Source organism: Neolamprologus multifasciatus, chromosome 7 (assembly GCF_963576455.1).
Source record: "Neolamprologus multifasciatus chromosome 7, fNeoMul1.2, whole genome shotgun sequence".
In the NCBI taxonomy this organism is placed as follows: Eukaryota; Metazoa; Chordata; class Actinopteri; order Cichliformes; family Cichlidae; genus Neolamprologus; species Neolamprologus multifasciatus.
Window position 1 is genome coordinate 23732930 of NC_140445.1, and position 22457 is coordinate 23755386.

Sequence of the window (22457 nt, forward strand, 5' to 3'; positions counted from 1 at the left end):
TTTTTGATTTACAGTACTAAACAGATGCTTTTTAGAAAAGCTGTTGTTGTTGTTGCTAAGCAACTACTGAAACCCCCATCTGAAGCATGACTCTCTTGCTAAAAATTATTTTCAAGTAAAACAGTTTGTTCTTTCAATTTCAAACAAGAAGAAAGCACTGCTGTGAAGACTGTAGCCAAATAGACCCTTGCACACTTTTTATACTGAAGCACAGCAGTTGGCAGTTAATTATTTTTGTAATTTACATTAGCTTATTGCGTTCATAATTTCCTTGCAATAGTTATCACAAAGGAGTCGATCTCTTGTTCCTTTTAACTTTGTCTTGTTTTGCATAATGCAAATAAATCTAGGTATAGTTAATAATCTAACAGAGTCAAACACATAAGAACCGTTACATGAGTTTTCCTTTGAATAAGATTCATCGCTGTTATTTAAAGCAGTTTTATAAATTCACTATTCGTACTTTTTCACATGGTTTCGTGAGCCACAAAAACTCAACAACTCGTACCTTTAATTTTGTATTATATGAGTACTGTGATATTCAATATGTAAAAGCAAGCGTGTGTCCTTGTAAATGATCAGTGTGGTAAGTTTTCAAAAAAAAAAAAATGTCAGTCAGAAACTTGAATCAACTGACTCACACAGTGTTTGAGAGCTGCCTAGCAAGAGAACGTTTGATTTACCTTCTCTTTCACAAACTGCTCCCAGTGTAATGATTGCATTTATGTGCCATTGCTTTTGTAAGTTATCATAACCACCAATGTTTTAAATTCTCCATTGGTGTGCCACTTTCATGTTCTATAATATAAATGCTTATAGGTTTGATCTGTGCTCACATGCATTTGTTTTTGAGTTTTCTTTTAACGTATATACATGCCATAAACCTGCCTTAGACTGCAGATGAAAATTAGCCTGTTCATCCAAATCATTTACACATTTGACCCAAGCACTCATGTTAATTACGCTCCACTGTTCCTAAAACAAGCAATCCTCCAAACAACAAAACACGTAAACACCACGTCGGTGGTTTTGCATGCAAGATGTTAGCTGATTTTGAAATCATATGGGTTGCTGCAGATTTAAAAAGTACCTTTATGTTAATTGCGAATACAATATATTTTTGTGCTTGCTTGTTTGCATGGTAATAAAGGTAATAAAAACCCTTCCACTACCAGCTCAACCCAAAGCAACACCCCCCCCCCCCCCCAAAAAAAAAACATGTTTTTAGATGTCCATTTAAAATCAGTGGTGCAGATGAAGGTGCTAGCGTTTGATACACACCCAAGACTCAGAAGAATCTTCTGAAGTGATCCACATGGTTTATCACAAATAGTAAGGTCATCATTTTCACAAATTCTGGCACACAGGCTCATTTACCAGTTGTGGGTTCCACAATGTAATTTTCTTGCTGTGTGGACACAAACTGTAGTAAGGAAAAAGCTTAATAAAAAATATTTAAACACATTTAAAATCATTGTTCACTCATGCAGATTGCTAAATTCAAACAACAGCTCACAAACATTATAGTCAAAGGCATTCTTGCTACGTAGTTACACAGCCATGATTCTAAGAAAAAACCTTAATAAACGGTTCCTTGCATACTTTGATCGCAGTGTTCAATATTATGCAAAATGCCAACATAAACTACTCAAAGTGCTCACTACTTGTTGCACACAAGTGAGGAAATAACCTAAATTACTCTAAACATAAAAATCTTTGAGGCACAGACATTAATTTACATCGATTACTGGGAATAGGAGCCTGGGTGTTGAGTCAGACAGTACGGTACATTTACAGGAATTTAGTCGCAGTTGGGTGTAAGAGTCAATTCCTCAATTTTGACTTAACTAGGGGAGCTGTTTTATGATCCAATGTTCTTTTGTAAAAGAAGCTTCCTCCAGGTTCCAGTGTCACGTATGTCTTCTTCTCATTAAACACAGAGCAGTTCAAAAGGAAAGGAACCCACACGTGAGCCAGATCATCCCTCTGTATAGATGCAGGAGATGTGACTTGTGTCCTGGTCCATCACACTGAAGAAATCCCCTCCATGTAATTCTTGATTAGCTGCTAAAGTTTCTGCTTGATAGTGGACACCAAATCCTGCACACACACACACACACACACACACACACACACACACACACACACACACACACACACACACACACACACACACACACACGGAAATATAAAAATACATGCATTTATGTAGAGGTTATTTAAAGATTTGCTTGATTCACATTGTTAGGATTATTACAAGCTGAAGAGAGGCCGTCATTAAAGGTATGAATGTGCATACGGTCATAAGCAAATATTCCATTAGAGAACAAGCCACATCAACCTTTCATTCTTACTATGACAAAGAGCACAATTTAAGAATGTAGTTTTTAGATACTATAATGCTATAATCCAGTAGAAAAGCAGCACTAAACAAAAAAAAAACCTGTTTCTGAACCCCTTGTAAACAACACCGTCGTTGTCAAGACTGGGAGGGGGGGAGAGGTAAGGTGATATCTATTTAAAGGTACACAAAGTGAAGCTGCCTGATTATGTCTAACTAGAAAAATCACCAGCCACCTGCTACACATCATAAAAATAAAGATAAACTGCACGATTATTGTGCATGTGAGAAAATCCATTTAAACAGACTGTCAAACCGCCCACACATTTGCTAATAGGCTCTTCACATTCTCAGAAAAAACAACAACAACAACAAAAAAAAAAACCTCCCTTCGGGCGTAACTGCGTTTACATGAGTATTTTGACAAACTTGAAGAATAATGTGATTTCAAACCTGGGCTGCGATTTGCCATGTCAGGAGGCTGGCTAACCTGCTTCAAATCACAGCTGTTCTGCAGGGATGTCCCACAGGGAGGATGCGGGAGGCAGGTGGAAGAACAAGGTCTGCAGTGGTCCCCAGGGAAGAGCTGGCAAGGGGAAGGATCAACAAACCTGAAATATTTCACATCAAAATGAATACTCTGCTTGTAGAATTAAGATCATTTTATATAAATTAGCTTAGCTTTTTTTTTTTTTTTTTTAAATATATTGCTTGTATTTTACAAACCACTTAAAAGAATGGAGAACATCTCCTGCTGTCATCTCAAACTCAATCTTTGCTACATTCATGTAATGAATGAAGAATTACAGCTTTCACTTCATATGTGGCACGACTTCCCATGCAGCTGGCTTCACCTTTTTCTCTTTTTAACTCTCTGCCTAACATAACTTTTGTTCGCCAGTGAAGAAACGCGTGCTCTTTATTTTCTGCTCTGAATGGAAAAGCATGTGCAGTGCTGCTAATCTCAGGTTTTTAGGTTACAGAGTTCATGCAGATTCATTCGCTGTGATTGGAAGTTCATCTAAGCATAACATATGTACTGTGTCGGTAACTAATGATGTATTACACCACCATGCCATCTACACACTGCAATCTGTGCAGCACAAGCTCATTCATGCTATTATCAACCATCACAGTGTAAGCAAAACAGTCTGCCTGCTTTACTCCAGGCAACGTACATTTTCTTTTAATCTTCATATATTACTTTCTACCAGTCAGAAATAGTCATTAACATTACTTTTATAAATATACAGGGTTTTTTTTGTAATTGCAGAAAGAGTACATTTAAATATCATCCAAGGCCCACCGCAGTCTACTCCTCTGCTTTCATTTGGGCCAAGTAAAACATTAGCATGTCTGCTTGTGTCTATCAAGTTTATCAAGTATAAACAGGCCAAAGCTTGCAGACAATCCACAGACTGAGTGGGAACTGAAAGGAATCACAGAAAAGTGTACAAAAATGGCAACCAGGATTTTACAATTGATTTAACGTCTAAAAGGTAATTATAGCACCCTCTCCTCCCATTCAACCTTAAATGGTATTTTGGGGATTTTATGATTCACTTATTGAATTCCTCAGCTACTCTTGTCGGTGGCTATAGCATCCATTAATGCTAGCAGTTGAGACCAATGAGGCAAAGTAAGGTTTTCTTTCACATGCTGAATGTCCACACCGTGTCCTGCAGTGAATGCTTCGGCCTACCGCTGATATTAGGACAATAAATGCCAGCAAGGAGTCGTGAGCATCTGGCTGCTCGGGACAACAGAAATCCTTTATCACATGCATTGAAGTGTATAGATGAAGGGATGTTTTCCTATGGGTCCACAAGTAAAATGTGTTGCTGGTAATTCCCACCCCCCCCCCCCCCCCCCCAAGAAAAAAAAAGAAAAAAAAAAGAAAGAAGCCTCTCCTCTGCCATATGATCCACCCACACACCAAATAAAAAAAGAACGGCAACAACAAGAACAAAAAACAACTAGCCTTTGGACTCCTTCATCAGGGTGGTTTCTTTTAAACTTATTCTGATTATGAGCTTAGAGTCTTGAATCCATGACAACCGATGTTTAAGTCGACTGTTTCAGTTAATCAAGAGAGAGAAACAGAGAGAGAGAAAGGTTTGTGAAGAATTTAAATCAGTCATGGTTAGACTTCTAACTGTGCCAGTGGGAATACAAAATGAAAAGACGACACCAATACTGAAGCTAATGTGTTTTAATTTCACAGTATTAAATATAAAACATGAAAATGAAGCTATTCCTATAACAGTGAGATGATTATAATGACATTAAACTAAATCTAGATGGAGCAGTACCTGTAATTATCTTGCAAGGAGGAGGAGAACAACAGACCCAGGTGAGGATTGCTGCAGGAGTCTTCTCCCTGTGGAGCAGCTGAGGAACAGGGATGACAGACACTTCAGGGCTGTCCACCACAGCCTAAATCTAATGGATAAACCTATTATGTGCACATGGTTGCAGGGACATATGCTTACTTTAACCCCCCATTAATGCAAAGATATATATATATATCTTTGCATTAATGGGAAAGATATATATATATCTTTGCAAAGAACTACAGCTTACACATACCGGAGTATGACTCATGGGAGGCACCAGGCGATAGGCTCAAGTTGTTGTCTAGCTTTGCCAGAGGAGAGAGGCTTGGCTGCAGAGGGTGGATGGTTAAACAGTCTGTCAGGGTGTCCTGGGTCACATCAGCAGTGGATTTTATCTATACAAATAAAAAGTAAACATAAACAACATAAGGAGTTATGATAACAGTTCAGTATTGGCATTGCTGTAATATTTAGTGTCTAGTTCTACAGCCATTAAACATTTATAATGCATAGTTTTGAAATGTTGAGAAATCATGTGTGGTGAGCTTTAGTTTTCTTTTTATGTATGAGTAAAACACCTTCAAGTCTCTCATATTTGACATTATTTTCATGCCTGATGTCATCAGGCATGTGAGCACTTGTTATTTTTTGTATGTTTAAATGCTAACACGGAAAGTCAGTCATACAGAGTGAAGTTTAGCTATTATTTTCTATGAAAATAAACAAAAGCTATATTAAGGTTAATTCAAAGCATCTTCAGTGGGAATCCGGCCAAGATATGACACATGCCAAACCATTCTGGACCTAGTTTCATCACTTCAGTATCTGAGAAAGCCCTTTTAATTGTACTTTGGACTCAAGCCCATTTACGGCCTTCATAAATTCACAAAGACGGAGAAAAAAAAGGCTATAAGATCCTCGTGAGTGTTGCTATATTGTATATGGCAAAGATCCTGCACGTGTCGTTAATCTCAAACAAATATAAAATCCAGCTGTTCTTGAAAATTACATGTACAACAAAGATTCGTTATTTAACTTCTAAATGAAAAAAAGTTGAGAAGATGCAAGACTTTTATAAAGTGTCACCTTTTTTTAGTAACAACTTATCTTCTTTTGTCCGTATCTATGGCGACAGAAACTTTGGGTGCTAAAGAGCATCGCTCACATTCGTGGCAAAATCCAAACTGCAACACTTGTGGGCTTTAAAGAGAAACTATATAATGGAGTGGCCTTAAGTGTAAAATAAAGGCTGCGAAATAGAACAAACTACAAAACTGCATGTAGCTTTTGTGCACGTTATGCCAATGTTAACATAAGTATATTGCTAGTTATTTTTATTTAACAGCTTGCACACCTACATGTAAGTTAATAAAAGTCAGGTTGAAGTGAAGTACATTTTTCTGCGTACGCTTAAGTTGCAGAGTAAACAGAGTGGGATGGAAGGCACTTCACATTGAGTTAATTAAGACAAAAGAAAGCACAATGAAATGAAACGTGTAGCTCTCTCATTAACGTGGTCTCTTCTCTCTTCATAATTTAACTATTGAGAAAAAGTGTGGTAGTCCTCCCTCACTGAGGTTCACATAAGGTCTTTTATTAATCCAGTTTAATTTTTCAGTCAGTGATCGGTACGTTGTTCACTCAGTGTGATGTTTCTGGGTATTAATACTCTGCATTGTAGGTAATGTATTGGTAAGAACAACTCTCTTTGCAGTGTTATGGAGACATGGTACTTGCCTTCTTTCGTAAGTGTCGTTCTTTTGTTGAGTGGGACTTCATATGTTTCCTCAAGGAGCTGGGATCAGTGTAACGCTTTGCACAGCCAGGCACCTGGCATGCATATGGCTTCTGCACAAGCACGTATAAACACACACGTAAGCCCACGATGATGCAAATTACTGAAATACCATGCATAATTGTACATGCGTTGTTGCTGGGTTGCCGCTCACTGTGTCCAGGTGTGTACGTTGGTGCTTAGCTCTGTCACTCGAGTTGCTGAAAGCCTTGTGGCAGCCTGGGTGCTGACAAAGATAAGGTTTTTCCCCCGTGTGGCTACGCAGGTGGATCTTTAGATTTTCGAGCCGAGAGAAAGCCTTGTTGCAACCTTCGAACTGCAAATACAGTAAAAGTGTTTTCACAGATTAGCAGCATTTTAAATAGCACTTTTAAAAAAGGTCCAATGTGTTGTTGAGTATGTGTTTGGCATATCAGTGTCTGACAAAAGGCAGCTGACCTAAGAGAGCAAAGAAATACTGAACGGAAAATTTACTGTCCTTTATTTTTAGCTGACATTCAAGTAAGCCTTACTGTTCACTGCTAGTTTCATGGATGACTGGAGATGAGCTCTGAATCAGTAACACCTCAGAATGGACAAATACTTGGGGGAAACTGAGGTGATTTTACAGCAAGTTTGTTATGTAATCAAAATTAGAACTTGCTGTAGTGAACAGCAAGTTCTGTTTTTAATATCATGCAAGAACACTGTCATCTACTTACAAAGGTTGTAATCATTGTGTGGAATTGTACATATAAATCAAATGTTTTGAAAAATGGACTTGAGCATTTGGAAAGCGTTAGGATTTATTTTTGTTGGAGAAAAGGCACATACAACTACAGTCCACTGAAAAAGTATTTGATCCCTTTTTCATTTCTTAGTTTTTGCATATTTGTCACACTTGAGTGTTTCAGATAATCAAAAAATTTTAATATTAGACAAATATAACCCAAGTAAATAAAAATGGTTTTAAATAATGATTTTGGTTATTAAGAGAAAAAAAACTACAAAAACCTACCTGGCCCTGTGTGAAAAAGTAACTGCCCCTCCCCTCCGAGTTAACTGCTTAACCACATTTTTTTGGGGGAAAGCTGAGTTCAGTTTCACTAGCCACACCGAGGCACAAATGGAGAAAACTTGGAACATTGGTGAAACTTCCCTAGCAACATTACTCCAAGAACATATCGATGACTCACCCAGGAGGTCACAAAAGAACCACGAACAACCTATTAAACAACTGCAGGCATCACATGCTTCAATTAAAGTTAGTGTTTATGAGTCAACAATAAGAAAGAAACTGGGCGAAAATGGCATCCAAGGAGAAAACCACTGCTGATCAAAAAGATCATAAAGGTTTGTTTCACATTTGCCAAAACACATCGTGGTGATGCCCAAGACTTTTGTGAAAATATTTTGATGAGACAAAAGCTGAACTTTTTGCAAGGTTTGAGTTACATCTTAACAAAGCATGCAGTTAAGAAACGTGGCAGTGTGATGGTCTGGTGCCTGTTTGCTGGTTTTGGACCTGGACAACTTGTAGTAAATGTCAGAACCATGAATTCTGCTCTCTACCAGAAAGTCATGAAGGAGAATGTCCACCCATCAGTTTATCATGCTCTGAAGCTCAAGAGAATTTGCGTTATGCAGCAGGATAATGACCTGAAACACGCCAGCAAGCCCACCTCTGAATGGTTCATAAAAAATGAAGGTTTTGGAGTGGCCTAGTGAAAGCTTTAAATCTGATTGAGATGCTTTGGCATGACCTTAAACACTTTGATGTAGCTGAATTAAAACAACTCTGCAGAGAAGAGTGGGACAAAAGTGTCATAACCAACCTTTAGATTTAGGAGTGTAGTGACCTTTTTCACATATATAGGACCTGGTAGCCCTGGATAGCTTTTTTCCTTAACAAAATGAATCATAAAAGCATGATTTATATAACATTTTGTATTTACTCAGGTAATCTTTGCCTAATATTAAGATTTGTTTGATAATCTGAAATATTTAGGTGTGACAAATTTGCAAAAGTACTAGAAATTAAGAGGAATAATTATATATAAAAATATAATGAATAATAATAACAGAATGGTAATCCATTCAACAAGCCCTCTCTCTCTATGCTCAAACTTGGGAAACAGTAAAAGCTCTTGAAAAGATCATTCTTTTTTAAAATAAACTTTTTAAAAAAAAATAAAATAAACTCTTCTACTCTGAAGCTCTGCATCATAGTCCCCCCCTCCCCCCCTTTGGTTTACATTTCACACAAATACAAAATTTGAGGTAAATTAATACCTTTGATGCCGGTAGCAACACCAGCAGGGGTCAGTGTTTATACACTCATACGTCTATTGTTTTTGTTCTTGTGTGTTTTCAATCTTCTGCCTTGTATCACCTTGACAGCAGTTGGTTGCAACAGAAAAAAAAGAAAAAAGTAAAAGAAAAAAGTTGACTTTTAGTAGACTTGATAGATTTACTGTGAATCTGATGACTAAAAATTAAAGAAATACGCTGCAACAGCATCATACACATGACCTTCCACATGCTCAGTGGCTGGAGTTTCTGGAAAATACTAATGCCCTGGTAATTCCAACGAAGAAAACAACTACTTCGCAGTATAATGTGATCACAGTGACTTCATTGTGGAAATATGTGAATCATCAAAGCTTCAGGACCTTACTCTCCCTCTTCCTGCTCACAGGGGGGTTTGGAATGTCTTTAGTAAGCCTCATGGACAAAACACATAGACCATGTCTGATATTGTTATTTTTCCTCCAACACTGAATTCCTCACATACTGATACCTCTCAGTCATCACTGCCGAAGCTAAATTAATTGCTAATCTTTTTTCATCACGACTGCTAATTATTATCAACATCTAGAACAACTCTAGAACACCAACGAGCACATACTGTTTGCAATTAACCTCACAACAACATATTTTTCACATCACAGTTTGCTAAATGTTTCCAGCAAAACTATTGTTCCAACTCGCTGTTATGCCGATCATTTTTTGCATGTTGCACGGAAGCTGGAAAACGCATTTGGTCCAGGTGGCGAAGACCGGATACAAAGAATTCGTAATAATTTCTTAAGGCAAGTTCACTGCATTAAAAACGTAACAAAACGGTACAATGGAACAACCAATAAAATGCTTTACATAACCTCTTTCAGTGCATGAGAATAATGGAGCACTCTTTCCAATTCTGATTGTTCCCTTACAAAGGGTTGCATTGGCAAAATAGACCAATCCTAAATACACGGTAAAGAAAAGAATTAACAAAATACCCCCAAACCAAATTGCCTCTAGAAAAAAAACAGCACAGACAGAGATAAATAGTCTCTCAGAGCCACAGTGGACAGACAAGTGAGAACCAGCATGCAGCTGAATCCCTGCCAGGACTCCAGGACTATCTGAAGGGAAGGTAACTGTGTAACTCTCTTTCTTTCTGTCTGTCTCACGAAGCTCTCATAAAGCATAGGGGGCTTTTTAGTCTGTAACAAGGGACATTTGGCCTGAAAAGAAAGCAGTATGGCTCCTCAGTGTTGATGAGTGTTACAGCCAGCTTCTGACAGGCCCTGGCAGGTACTAATGCCCTGGCTGAACAATGACAGCTCCAGTCTGTGCCAGCAGACTCTGCCCGGTGCCCAGTGTTACTCTGAGGTCAATTCACTCTGGAATCCACTCTTCGCTGTTTCACAAGTGATATTTCTGCTCCTTTCTTGATTGTATTGACTACTATTGTTTTTTATCTCTCCGCCGTCACTTACTTCTAAATTTCACATGGAATTTAACATTTTAAGTGAGACTCTGCAGCCTCTCAGAAAAACACAAACAAACAAACAAACAAAATATGAATTATTTTGAAGTGATGACTGAGTTAGATCACTCTGAACTATTGTATAAATGGCTCTTAAAATGTTGCCAGACCTGAAATCTCATCAGGCATGCCTTTAGTGGCATTGGCAAGTGATCAGGTTACAAGTGGCTCATGTAAGGACATTTAAAGTGAAGAAACTCCAATTTCATCATCATACATCGAAAAAAGACACTGGCTGATATTGAAGGAAAAGCAGGCAAAATTAATTATTTTTTTACTTGATATACACTATTATCAATCTGTCATATTTCAAATTCTGATTAATGAAAATTAGGTAAGGTAAGTAAGATGGATATATTTTTTAAATTATTACGTTCAGAGTTGTGGTGATATTAGAAAACACTGCTTCCACAATGTACAAGCGACTCATACCAGAGAACGAGGCATGTCTCTACCACCTGAGGAGCGATGCAATCTGTGCAAACAACACAGAATATATTAAAAAAAATAAAAAATAATCCTGCTGCCACATCATGGCTGTGAAAATCTGTTGTTTGGACTCAAACTATCCCTTTAAAATCTTTCATGCTTAAATCATAGAGACGCACAAACCCAGGCATACATTAACAAACTCATCAATCATCATTAAACAGACTGTCAGATATCAGGTGCAAGTCTGGGCCTGCCCTATCTTTACTGTGTAACAAGAGCTACCTCTTTGTTGTGGTGCGGGCTTGAACATTTCATAAACCTATAAAGCATTTTTTTTTTACCTGCCAGTAATTCCCTGAGAAAAGCAAGGCTCTACATCCTGGATGTCAGTTTCTCTAAATATAAATGTATCAGTGTCTCTCCTAACTTTTCTCATTTTGTTTTAATATCTAGCAAAAACCTTATATATAATATAAATTATATATAATATATAATAACCTTTGAATTGTATTCTGGTTAATGAATATGTTCATATAAGCAGAGAAAAAAAAAGAATGAATTACAGCAATAATGTTTAGCCATGACCTTAAATAAAAATATCTTATTAAGGCACATGTGCAATAAGTTTAAATGTGTTTTCTCCTTATTCTTAGAATTATTGCGTTGCAGATGTCATATCAGTTCTGCTTTTAGGAAGTAGGCTGTACCCACTGGATTGAATCATTATTGAATGATTACAGGGAATGCAAACCCATCCAATGATTGCAGCCCCATGGCAACAGACCTGGTTTCAACTAATAAGTGAGTATTTTGGATCAAAAGGTCGACTGCAGGCATGCACGCTGTTAAAAATTAACTTGATGAAAGCAGCGACATGAAGCATGTTTGGCCGGTGGTTTGTTAATTAATCAACTTACTTTGGTATTTTCACAGCGAGAGTGATGACAAAGCAAAGCAGATAATACAATTCAAACATTTTATTTTACCTGCCTGACTATAAGTAAAAGTGCAGAAGTGTTGATGGTATCAACTTTTTTATTACTTTGGTTTAAAATGTAATATTTCAACAATTACCAAACGTGTTGGGTCCAGACATTTAATGGTCCGAGGTAACGTATTCTACTGATTTTAGTAGTCTGACATTTATGTCTTTTCATAAAACATCTCAACAAATAGTGGCTGAAGAGAGCCACATTGTCCAGGCAATGAGTCCTCACTACTTCCCTTGAACCAACCCTCATTTCTTTATATTTTGCCAGACTTTCTTGTAATTTTTTTAAAGTGGTCTTGAGCAATAGTTCTCCAGGCTTTCAAAGTTTTCTTTGGACATTAATTGCTTTTACCTTGTACCTCACCATGTTAAAGGAAAGCTTTTTGTTTCTTAAGCCACTTGACATTGATTTATGAATCATACAAGACTAAATAGCGACCTTACTCAAGGGATGAACAGGTTGTACTTCTAAATTGTAATTCTAAATTGTATCTTTGTGCACTTTTTTACTAGCAGCCTGTCACAAAAACATGTAATTTGTTCCCATTTCTTTAGTAAAACTGAAAAACTGAAAAAGATGAGTCCATGGAAAATGCCAAAAAATAAAATAGTATTTTTTTCTGATGTGAAGGATAAAAGAAAAAGTTGCAAGCTTAAAAAAAAAAAAGCCCAACTCTACAGCAGAACAGTATCTAAAAGTCACGTCCTTAAAAAACAGAAAAAATTTCCAGCAAAAACCGGGCATAGGACCTAAGAGATCCATCCGGCCCTTTAGTCGGTCCATCTACTGTTCATTGAAGCCTCATCAGAAATTCTTAAGGAAGGGAGAAAAGGGTGAAGTATGCCAAATTACACAAGAACTGGCCTGAAAATCAGTAGCAACAAGTCTTGTGAAGAAATTGCTCCATACTTTAAATTATTATTTTCCTCACCAATATGAAAAATGTCAGGAGACAGGTACAACAGTTAGTGCCTATAGTCATCTGTCTCTGTTATGGCGTTGGTGATGGTCACAGTGTCAACACAAGAAATACTATCAGCAAGTACCAGATTTTAATCCACCATGCAGTGCTATATGGAAAGGAACTGACTGCCAGTGGCTTCATATTCCAGCATGACTCTGATGGCAAACACACTGCCAGTTCAATGAAAGCATGCCCAAACTATCAGTCATGGATTGGCCTCCGCAGTGCCCTGGAGCTCGACATTATTGAAGCACTTTGGGATCATTGTGAAAGTGAACAGAACAAAAAGTAAAATGCATTGAATGTCCTCCGAGAACTCTGTAGAACTATTACAAAGACTACTTAAATAAATCACATGAAAGCTGCCTAAGAGAGTTCAATCCGTTATGAAGAATAAAGGTGAATAACAGCGATCATACCAAATATTGATTTTCAAGCTCATCAGAATTGTATAAACTGTCTTTTTGCCTCATGAACTAATTTTCCATGTATGTCTGAGCATGTTTAAATTAGTCACTGCGCCTGTTTCCAATTTTCCAAGCAAAATATAAAGAAATGCAGGGTGGCTCAAGCTATTTACTACAGGAAATCGTTCGCTGAAAAGACAACATAAAACTTGATATAACTAGACATATTGGCTATTGTTATTGATCATCAACCTTTTTCTCCTATACTGCCAGATATTAAAAATTTTAAAGTATCTTTAGACCTAACCTTATTATAATATTTTCAGAGGGTTTTGTGGTCTTATGAGGATGACTTGTAACTATCATTATCCCAACAGGCCAATTTAGAAGAAACTAGAAGATGTTATTATAAATTCCTGTATCACAATTTTTCTGTTAAAAGCTTATGAAAAGATAATATCTGCTTAATATTTACATGTTAGCATTTAGCTCAAAGCACAGCCTGAATTGAAATCTCTGAGTGAATACAACAACGGCAAAGATGGTGGTAGAAGTATAATTTTTTAAACTGGTAAATGATGGCTGCCAAGTTTTGTGACTTACTTCTAGAAGGAATTTGGTGCAACAGTGTGAATATGGACTCATTGGATTTTGACGCTAGGATGTAAAAAACAACCAGTAAATAGATTATTAAACCGCAACAGATCTAAGAGAATTACATCACTTATCTTGGAGACACAAATCTTCATCAATAATCATGGATGGATAAAGTCTGTCTCACTAGCCAAACAGCTCCTGACTACAGGGCATCAACCTTCCCAGAACCACCGCCAAGTTTGTCAGATGGTGACCTGGCAAACTCCTGGCAGCTGACAGGCAGAGTCGCTACGAGAGGGCTGTAGTGCCATGCCAGATCTAAAGTTCTGTTCTGTGCCTCCTTTGTGCTGATATAATACGGATATAATGGAGTTAACTCCCATGTCAATTATCACAGAGCTGTGCTAATTATTCCATGGCTTAAGTTAGAAGAAGAGAGGGAGCCTATATTTCTGATCTAAACACTGGCTATAAACTCAGAGCACATGAAGGAATTTGCTGGAAACTAAGCACGGTGGCTTTGAAGCAACAATCCAAACTGAAAGCAGCGAGCCTCGACATTCATTGTCTACTTGCTTTGACTGTTTTTACTCAGTTTTTTTCACCAGTTGAGTAAAATAAATATTCATCTGATTAAAAGCAAGCTTTGCTATCTGCGTGTTGTTTCAAGTGAGATAGCGTGCAGCATTTTTGTTTTTTCAAGAGGCAAAGAAAAAAAGTAAAATATTGAATTTAGTTGCATGAAAACTTGAATGAATATAGAAATGTCTGCAAGATATACCGAGCATTTGTTGGGTTTTTCTCCTGAATGGACCCTCATGTGGATAAGAAGCTTGTATCGTGCATTGAATGGCTTGAAGTTGCGTGGACAGGCTGCCCAGTAACATGTGAAATCCTCAGCCTTCCGCTGGTCCACATGCAGCTTTTCTATGTGCCTTACCAACTCCTCCTTTTGGTCATAAACTGCATTGCAGTCCAACCACCTGCAGCAGTGAGCCCCATACTCCTCCAGTTCTCCTTCTTCTTCCTCCAGCATTGGAATCTGGGGTAAAAAACTGACCCCGTGCCTGGGATGGACTGGGGGAATGGCACCCTTTGTGACAGGCTCCTGAGTAAGGGGCTTTTTTTTGCACTGATGTCTGGAGAGGTGAATGTGCTGGTGTGAGTGGTAGGGTGGTGGAGGCCCATGTGGAGGAGTGGATTCTGAGACAGGAGTCAACAGCAATGGCTCTAACTGTAGAGGTAGCAGCATTTTATTGGCGGCTGAGGTCTTCTCCAGCACCCCTTCTTCATCTGGGAGGCACTGCTGTTCCACCATCATGTTAGCCATCTGGCTTTCCAGGCCCATTCCCTCCTCAAGCATCTGCATATTTCCACATGTCGACTGCGGGGCCAGAGCTTGTGAAGAGCCTGTCATGCTGTACAGATGGCTCTGTGGAATGCAGCGGCCTCTCACACCCAGGAAGTGACCGTAACTCTCAGACTGAACAGGTGAGAGTGTGGGGTGGGAGGCTGGAGAGGTATAACCGTTGATATATGCTACAAGTGAGGTAGGTGATGTGCGTATAATGGAGTTAAAATCTATACCCAGGACATCTGACAAAGGCGACATGGAGAGTGCTCTCTTCTTAGCGCGTGTCTGTCTGGGGCTTCCGGCCTCACCTGCAAAGAGGTATGAAGGCAAGGAGGCAGAAGTGCTTGTACCACCGGATATGGTCGTGCCCGACATGGCCGTGCCAGGAGAAAGGCTGAGCTGCTCGCCGCCCTCGCTGGCTTGGGCAGAGCACTGAGGTAATCCCAGAGGAGGAAGCACACGGTAACCATATGGCCAGTCATGTCTGCCACTAAACATTGACTGTGTTTCAAACAGACTGAGGGTGGTGGATGCCAAGGATTCTCTGGACAGTAAGGACCTGAAAAAAACGGTTGTGATTCACTTGAGCAACACTCTTAACTCTTTTATCGGCACATAACATTTACTGATATCACTCACCTGGTGTCAGAGTGGGGAACCGGCACACTATGAGACTGTGGAGGAAGGTGAGGCACTGCGGGTCCTGCAGTATATGGCTGGCCTTTGACAAGAGCCATGGGACTGCTGGTCACTGTTACATTAACAGCAGCTGCTTGACCAAATACATCCATGGTAGGCCCAGACAGAGAGCAATCTGCTGGACACAAGCCCAGAATTAAATAAGCAAAATATCCACATGGGATATGCAAGCTAAGCAAAAACAAATGTTCACAAATCAGTTTAAAGCTTTGCAATAACATTACGCCACTGTCAGGAAAAGCCACTGAAAACAATAATTCAAACTGAAATACCGCACATTAAGTGGGCTATTCTTTAACTAATATTATAGAGCAGATTATTTCCCTCACCAACCAGGACAGAGACACTATCTGCTCTGTTAATCACTAATGAGCTCTTTATCTGCTTGCACTTTTCTGTGGAAAACTGCACTTTTAGGCCCTGTGCTTGGTAAATTGTTAGTAAATATGAGAACAAGATGTCGAACAGAAGGAAAAAAAATACAGAAGATGTCAAGAATGCAGAGGAAAAGTACACTTTTGGCTCCAGGGAAGGGAAGAAGTTTTTTTTTTTTTTTTTTTTTTTTTATGGGATATGTGCACCCTGATTTCTCAGTTAAAATTGAGACAGATTGTGTGCTGAGCTGGGCTTTCAGAGTATTGCACTGTTTTAAAGCTAGAAAGTCTCATTTACATTTTCCTCACACAAGTGGGTTAGTTAGAGTTGAGTAGACTTTTTTTTTTTTTTTTTTTACCTTTAAAGCTGTCAGAGAGTCTTGTCTGTATGGCAGTTGCCCCTTTTGTGTTTATAGGATGTTGAGTAGGTGGTTGCTGGTGCGGGGATCTACTCGGCATGTTTAGATGTTTTCCATTGGTCAACACCTGTCTGCGAAGACTCAGGCTTGGCAGCATAACATGAGTTTCACCCTGTTTTTCAGAGGCAAAGGAATGAACGGTCCCTCTTTTCACTTTCTGCATTCTCCCAGAAGAGGAACTAAGGTTGCTCTGCTGAGAGGAAGATACAGGCATCCTGATGGACTGGGACTGGTGTCCTCTGATCACACTTAGTGATGGGGACACACTACAAGGTGACACCAGGAGCTGACACCCTTTCCCACTCATGGCTATGGCAGATTTCCCAAAAGTCTGGAGTGCAGAAGGAAGCTGATTCAAGTAGTTGTGTTTGCTTTATACAGAAACTGGTAAACCAAGGCTCACACCTAGGAAATAACCCAAGCACAACAATACATAAAACATACGGTCTGTGTGCAATAACATATCTAAATAAAGCATTTTAAAAGTAAACCAACAATGTACAGTCTGTGTACTTTGGCACAGAACCATTCAACCATAACTAGCTCTGTATATTTGTAATAAGATTACAATGTTTCCTCTTGAAAACCTAAAAGCATATTAATCATCAAGCAAAACTATCCTAGAATAAAACATGGTTAATTCAAATAAAAACATGATCAGTAAGTGTTAATGTATTCAGGACCATAAACAGGAACTTTCTTACACGTAAGCCTATAGTGTTTTCGCTTTTCTATACTGAAAGCACCTACTCATCTAAGAAAGTGCTCATACTGGTTAAAACTATGACCTCTGCAGTGAAGTTTTGGGTTCGCTATAATTCATGACGGATGAATTTACCTGCGGCTGCTGCTGTTGTTGTTGTCGCAAACACTTTCCCCTCAAGTTTCATGTCAGGATGAATGGCTCCTCCAGTCCTCCGCTGTGACTGTAATCCGGGTAACTACCGGGTGATCAACTGTCGCGTTTCTCTCGGTGTGCGCGGAGCAGGGCAGCGAAACCTCTGCGGAATCCGCGGCGTCCCAGCTCACTCCGTTTCCAGGAACTTTCCCGATTACTCTTTTGCCCTTGACACGGCATTATATCAGCGACGTCATTTCAGACTGAGTGCACCTTAAGAGTCAATAATTACATTTTTTTTGTAGCCCTTAATGTGCTTGTGAGCGTGCACGCGAGGCAATGCGTTCAGGTGAGCTCACGCGCCACCGTGATAAATTTTTAACACGTATTCTTTATCACATATATATTTAAATATGTACTTGTTACAGAGAAACGCTCACCTATTTATTTATTTTTCTAAAGTTTTTCAATTTTTTTCAGCGCAGAAAGCACCGATTTTACATTTTAATATGGCTTCAGGTAATCTTTGGTGTCATGTGAAAGACTGTGAGGTAAATCATCAGCTGTGAGTAAGGGAAAGAGTGTGAGCCAGCTCAGTGGCCTACTTTTTCTTTTCTTTTTAAAGGTGATTTATTTATGTTTACGCTTATGCTTACGCCGAGGATCTGAAAAAAATCTTTTAAGTTTGCTCTGAGAAGGAGGAAAATCCAATCAAAAATTTTTTCCAGTGCAATTACTGCAACTCATACTTTGCTCAATCCAAATTGCAGAAATTCGTTCGTTTCTCCTTTGTATCGCTGACGGACCTCTCCAGATTTAATTATATTGATTTAATTAAGTTTGACTCTACAAATCCTTTGCTTGGTTGCCATTCAACACAAGTCATAATTTGTACGTTGCGGGGATCTGCTGTACCTGCTTTGCCCCCCCCCCCCCCCCCCAAACACACACCCACCCGCCCTCTTACGCTTTCCTTCTCTTCCTTCTCCTCCTCCAGCCCTCCACATTGTTGGGCTCTTTTCTGCTGGCTGCTGGAGTGTTTGCTCCATGGATCCTGCTCCAGGCTGGCATGGAAACCAGAATGTTTATAGAAGGAGGGCAGGTGGCTGCCCCCCCCCCCCCTTTTTTTAGGGGAAGATAAATTGAGGGGGGTCTGATTTGCAATCTGTAGTAATGATAAACTTATTGTCAGACAGACAGCATGGACTTACTGAAAATACAAGAGCAAATACAGCACAGAGACTGAGTGCTGCTTGAATAGTTGGAGCCGACAGTCACTCATAATCACTGCTGTGAATCCATCGATCAGAATAGTGGGTTGTATAAGAGCCATTAATTCCTTATGTCTTATCAGCTTTTCACTGTATTATCCAAATTGAGCAATTAGGCGGCTATGTTGCTTGGTCTTTGTTTTTTTCTTAGTTTTTTCATTTTAATTAAACTGCATGCATCAAAACCTTTAAGTTTGCACCAGGAAAGCAGCTGATTATGAACTGGTTGATGATGTTGATGAATGAGGCTGATCACTCGAGTAGCCTGCCTACCTCCAGGGTCTCTAAAGGGAAAATATCTAATTGCTGCACTTCAATCTGTAAAAGCAAACTAGGCCCTGCATGTATTCAGCGTCTTCAGATTATCACAGTGTTGCCTTTACTCGACCACTTTACATATTTTTCACATCATGATGCCTTCACCAACATTTTATTTCCATCTTTTCAATAACAGCAGTGAGTGCAGAACAGGTCGCTGTGTATGTGTTCCCTCTTTTGCCAGCAGGGGATACTGTTAGTACACTAATGAGTGGATCAAATCTTGTTGTGACGATAGCTCCACAGATTCTCAGATGCAGTGAGAAGAATATGGGGGGGGGGAAAAAGGGCATGCAACAAAGGACAAAGAATGATGTTTACGAAGGTCACAAAGAAAAAGACTGCTGCTTGTTTGCATAATTATATCAAATATACCCCGTCTTTCAGGGATCTTGTTTGCTTTGAGCACCGATTTGGCTTATTCTTCTCTCGAGTGAGCAAGTCACAGTGTGTTTACAAAAAGTCATTGTGTAACAGGATGGCAAAACACCTGAGCCGGAGGCAGAGAAACAACACAGATATGCACTTACTGTTCTTTTCAGCACCAAATGCTGCCACTTGGAGCAGTCAACAAGTGCTCTGACATTCACACATATGCACATAATGGATGATATTTACAGGTTAGAGCACCTTATGTCAAACATGACATCTTTCTGGAGGTTTTAAGAAAGTGTTAGGAGGAGAATAAGGAATGGGGACTTAATGCAATACAATGAAAAAAAGGTCTGATGAGATTTAAGTGTTGGCCATTTCTGAAGAGCTCCCATTTGTTGCAGAATTAATGCAGTAATAGACTCTCCACCACTTACAGAATCCATTTTCTGCCTCTTGATGACAGCATCAGCACTCCTGGAAGTAGCAAAGCATTCATTCTGGTGTCAAGATGAGAAATCATGGGTGATTTCTCTTTAAGTTATATTACAATAGTCACTTAAGGTAATGTACACCCCAGTGGACCCGCGATTAATTAATCTACTTTTGATTCGCTAATGACAGTTCAAGTCAAATACAAGGTTAGTGAAGACTGAGTCAATCCTTTTAACTGCAGCAGGAGGGTGTACAGTAGCGGGTGTAGGAGATATCAATTTATTGGTATCATCCCTCATTATAACGGCTCCTATTAGCCTGCGGCACCTCACATGCTTTCTCTCAGGATATTAAATCTTGAGTACAGTATTCATAACCGAGACTGCGTTAAAAGTTTCCCATAAAAATTAGCATTATGTATGTTGTTATATAGCCAAAAGTGTTAAATTAATGTTTTGTTAGATGTCTAAACAACAAAAGGAACCATTAATAGTGTGCTCTTAAGAGCAGCAGCACCTTTTGCTGCACATGAAGTACAGTAGGAAGATAAGACCCATCCATCCATCTCCTCCTCTGCTCCTCTACTGTCAGAACCAGCACCCAGATGAAGATGAGTGTGAAAGAGATGGGCTTCTGAGCATCTTTCATCTCCATCCATCAATCTTAGTTGACTACTCTAATAATCTTTACAGAAAAGTGATGACTGATGAAATAAAATAAAGGACAGCAGGGAATTTAGGCCTCCATGTTTTCTCCACCGGGCTCCATCTTTTTCCCTCCCTCCCTGCTGTGTTTCTGAACAGGATGACTCTAATAAAAGACTGCTGACACATCAGCCCCCATGTTTAGAAGTGCTGTTAAGGCCATGGGCTTGTTTTTAATTTGAGCGTACATTCAGGGTGAAGCCTAAGGGTGTTGGTGCTATAAGCTCTCTCCTTCCTTTTTGGATGTTATTACCACCGAAGCTCTGGAATCACATCTAGGACGAAGAGGCCTGAGCTTTCGAACACAATCACAGGGTTCACTCTGACACTGCCCAATCAACAGAAACATTTCCCAAGGCTTCAATACAAACACAAAGAGTGAAAAGAAGATCGGGCAACAGAAGTTGGGGATCAAAAGTGAAAAGGAATTTAATTTAAGTAACAGAAATCCAATTAAATCTGTGTTAGTCAACCATTACACGATGTGGCTCAGTCGCAAAGCCTAATGCTTTCTTTTTACTTGTAATACTTTTGTGCACCAGACCTAGAGCCTCTTCATGTGGGCACATTTGTAGTGACCCCTCTGATCTTCTTAGCATGAAAATTAAGCATACAACAAGATACAAGCATGCATTTTCTACTCACATTTTACTTTTGAAAAGCTTTGAATAGCAGTTTCATCATGTATGCTTTATACAGTCTAAGTTTACTATAGTTTTAAACTGCTTAAGATGTGTGTCCTCACCATTCACCATTAAGTGACATAGTGCAAGCTTGTAAGTGTGTGTGAGTACTTGCAGTTTCAGGAAGCTTGTTTGAAGTCTTTGGTACAAGTGCGATTGTGAGGGCTGTCAGGTCATGTAAGACAACCTAGAAGGTCCAGACATAGAAGGATGTGTCATTAGACCCCTGCCTGTAGCCCCCTGGTCAGATCCTCCCAACATCCATCTTCATTAAAAAGGTTGCTCTCTGAGCAGATGGTCATTAACAGCACCCCCCTCTTTAGTCTCGGCACCCACTATGCACTTGGACACTTCCTAGAGGGCACCCAGTGTCTCTTGGGAATTATGGGAAACTGCACTAAAATGGAAAAAAAAAGTGGTGCCAGTTGGTAATGACCACTCTGGGATCTTCATAAATCTCTTTTTTTTTTACCCCAGAAATAACAGAATACCCATGGAGCTCTAATGTAGCTGAATGTTCACTATGGCAAACTAAGGTGGAGCGGTCACAAATACACAATGAAAGGTCACAAACTGGTCAACACTGATTTGTGTTGTTGTGTCTCTGAGTTTCTTAGATGAACTAGAAGCTCATACTCTGAGACAACAAAGAATAAAATGAAGCCAATGACTCAGTGCATTAATAGCAGTTCCTCAAATGACTACCTGAGGCTAACCCCAAAAGTTAGCCAAAGCTGCAGTTAAAAAAAAGAAGCTAATTTCGACTGCTCCCTTATTCACAAGGTATATTTTAAAATATAAAATGCAATGCAGAAATAAACATACTTTGAGTCTAGCATATGTAACTCCTCCCTTCATGAAATTTGTACAGGGGGTAATTTTCACCCATTCAAATTTGATCAGGAGTTAAAGTTTTGCATTATTAGTAGCATTGCCACTGTGAGTGACAGGTGTGCTGTCAAAGGTGGCTGTAGCTGTTATATGTCTGCAAAGCCTCACCACAGTTAATTTGAGTCACAGAAAAGGGCCTGCCCATTAGATCTATACTAGTTTGTTAGAGTGTAATACTGTATTTTACTCAAAGGTTACTTTGCACCAGTTAGTAGTGTATAGCTTGCTAAACAGGCTTGCTAGCATTAGCTGGCGATGCATTAGCTAATGATTTGAGCCTCAAAATAAGACTTCACAAACCCATAATTGATCAAATTGAGGCTATATCTGTTTACTGTATACAGTCTGTCTGACTAACACAACTAATACAAATGGCCAAAAAAGTATTTTGTTTTGTTCCAGTCTGTTTTATATGACTAGCATATCAGTGTTGTTTTTA

The 22457-nt window shown here is 39.2% G+C and overlaps 1 protein-coding gene across 1 annotated transcript; it reads right to left on the reverse strand.

Annotated features, from left to right (window-relative positions):
• Nucleotides 1-1237: 1237 nt before the first annotated feature.
• On the reverse strand, nucleotides 1238-17722 carry glis3 (GLIS family zinc finger 3). The gene is made up of 10 exons (XM_085169002.1): nucleotides 17345-17722; nucleotides 16447-16911; nucleotides 15654-15828; nucleotides 14442-15573; nucleotides 6627-6788; nucleotides 6415-6525; nucleotides 4931-5072; nucleotides 4654-4732; nucleotides 2795-2952; nucleotides 1238-2100 (listed from the first exon to the last, which is right to left on the reverse strand). Exons 2-10 carry the CDS (start codon nucleotides 16811-16813, stop codon nucleotides 1979-1981), a joined length of 2448 nt encoding a protein of 815 aa, XP_085025128.1. The 5' UTR covers nucleotides 16814-16911; nucleotides 17345-17722; the 3' UTR covers nucleotides 1238-1978.
• Nucleotides 17723-22457: the final 4735 nt, after the last annotated feature.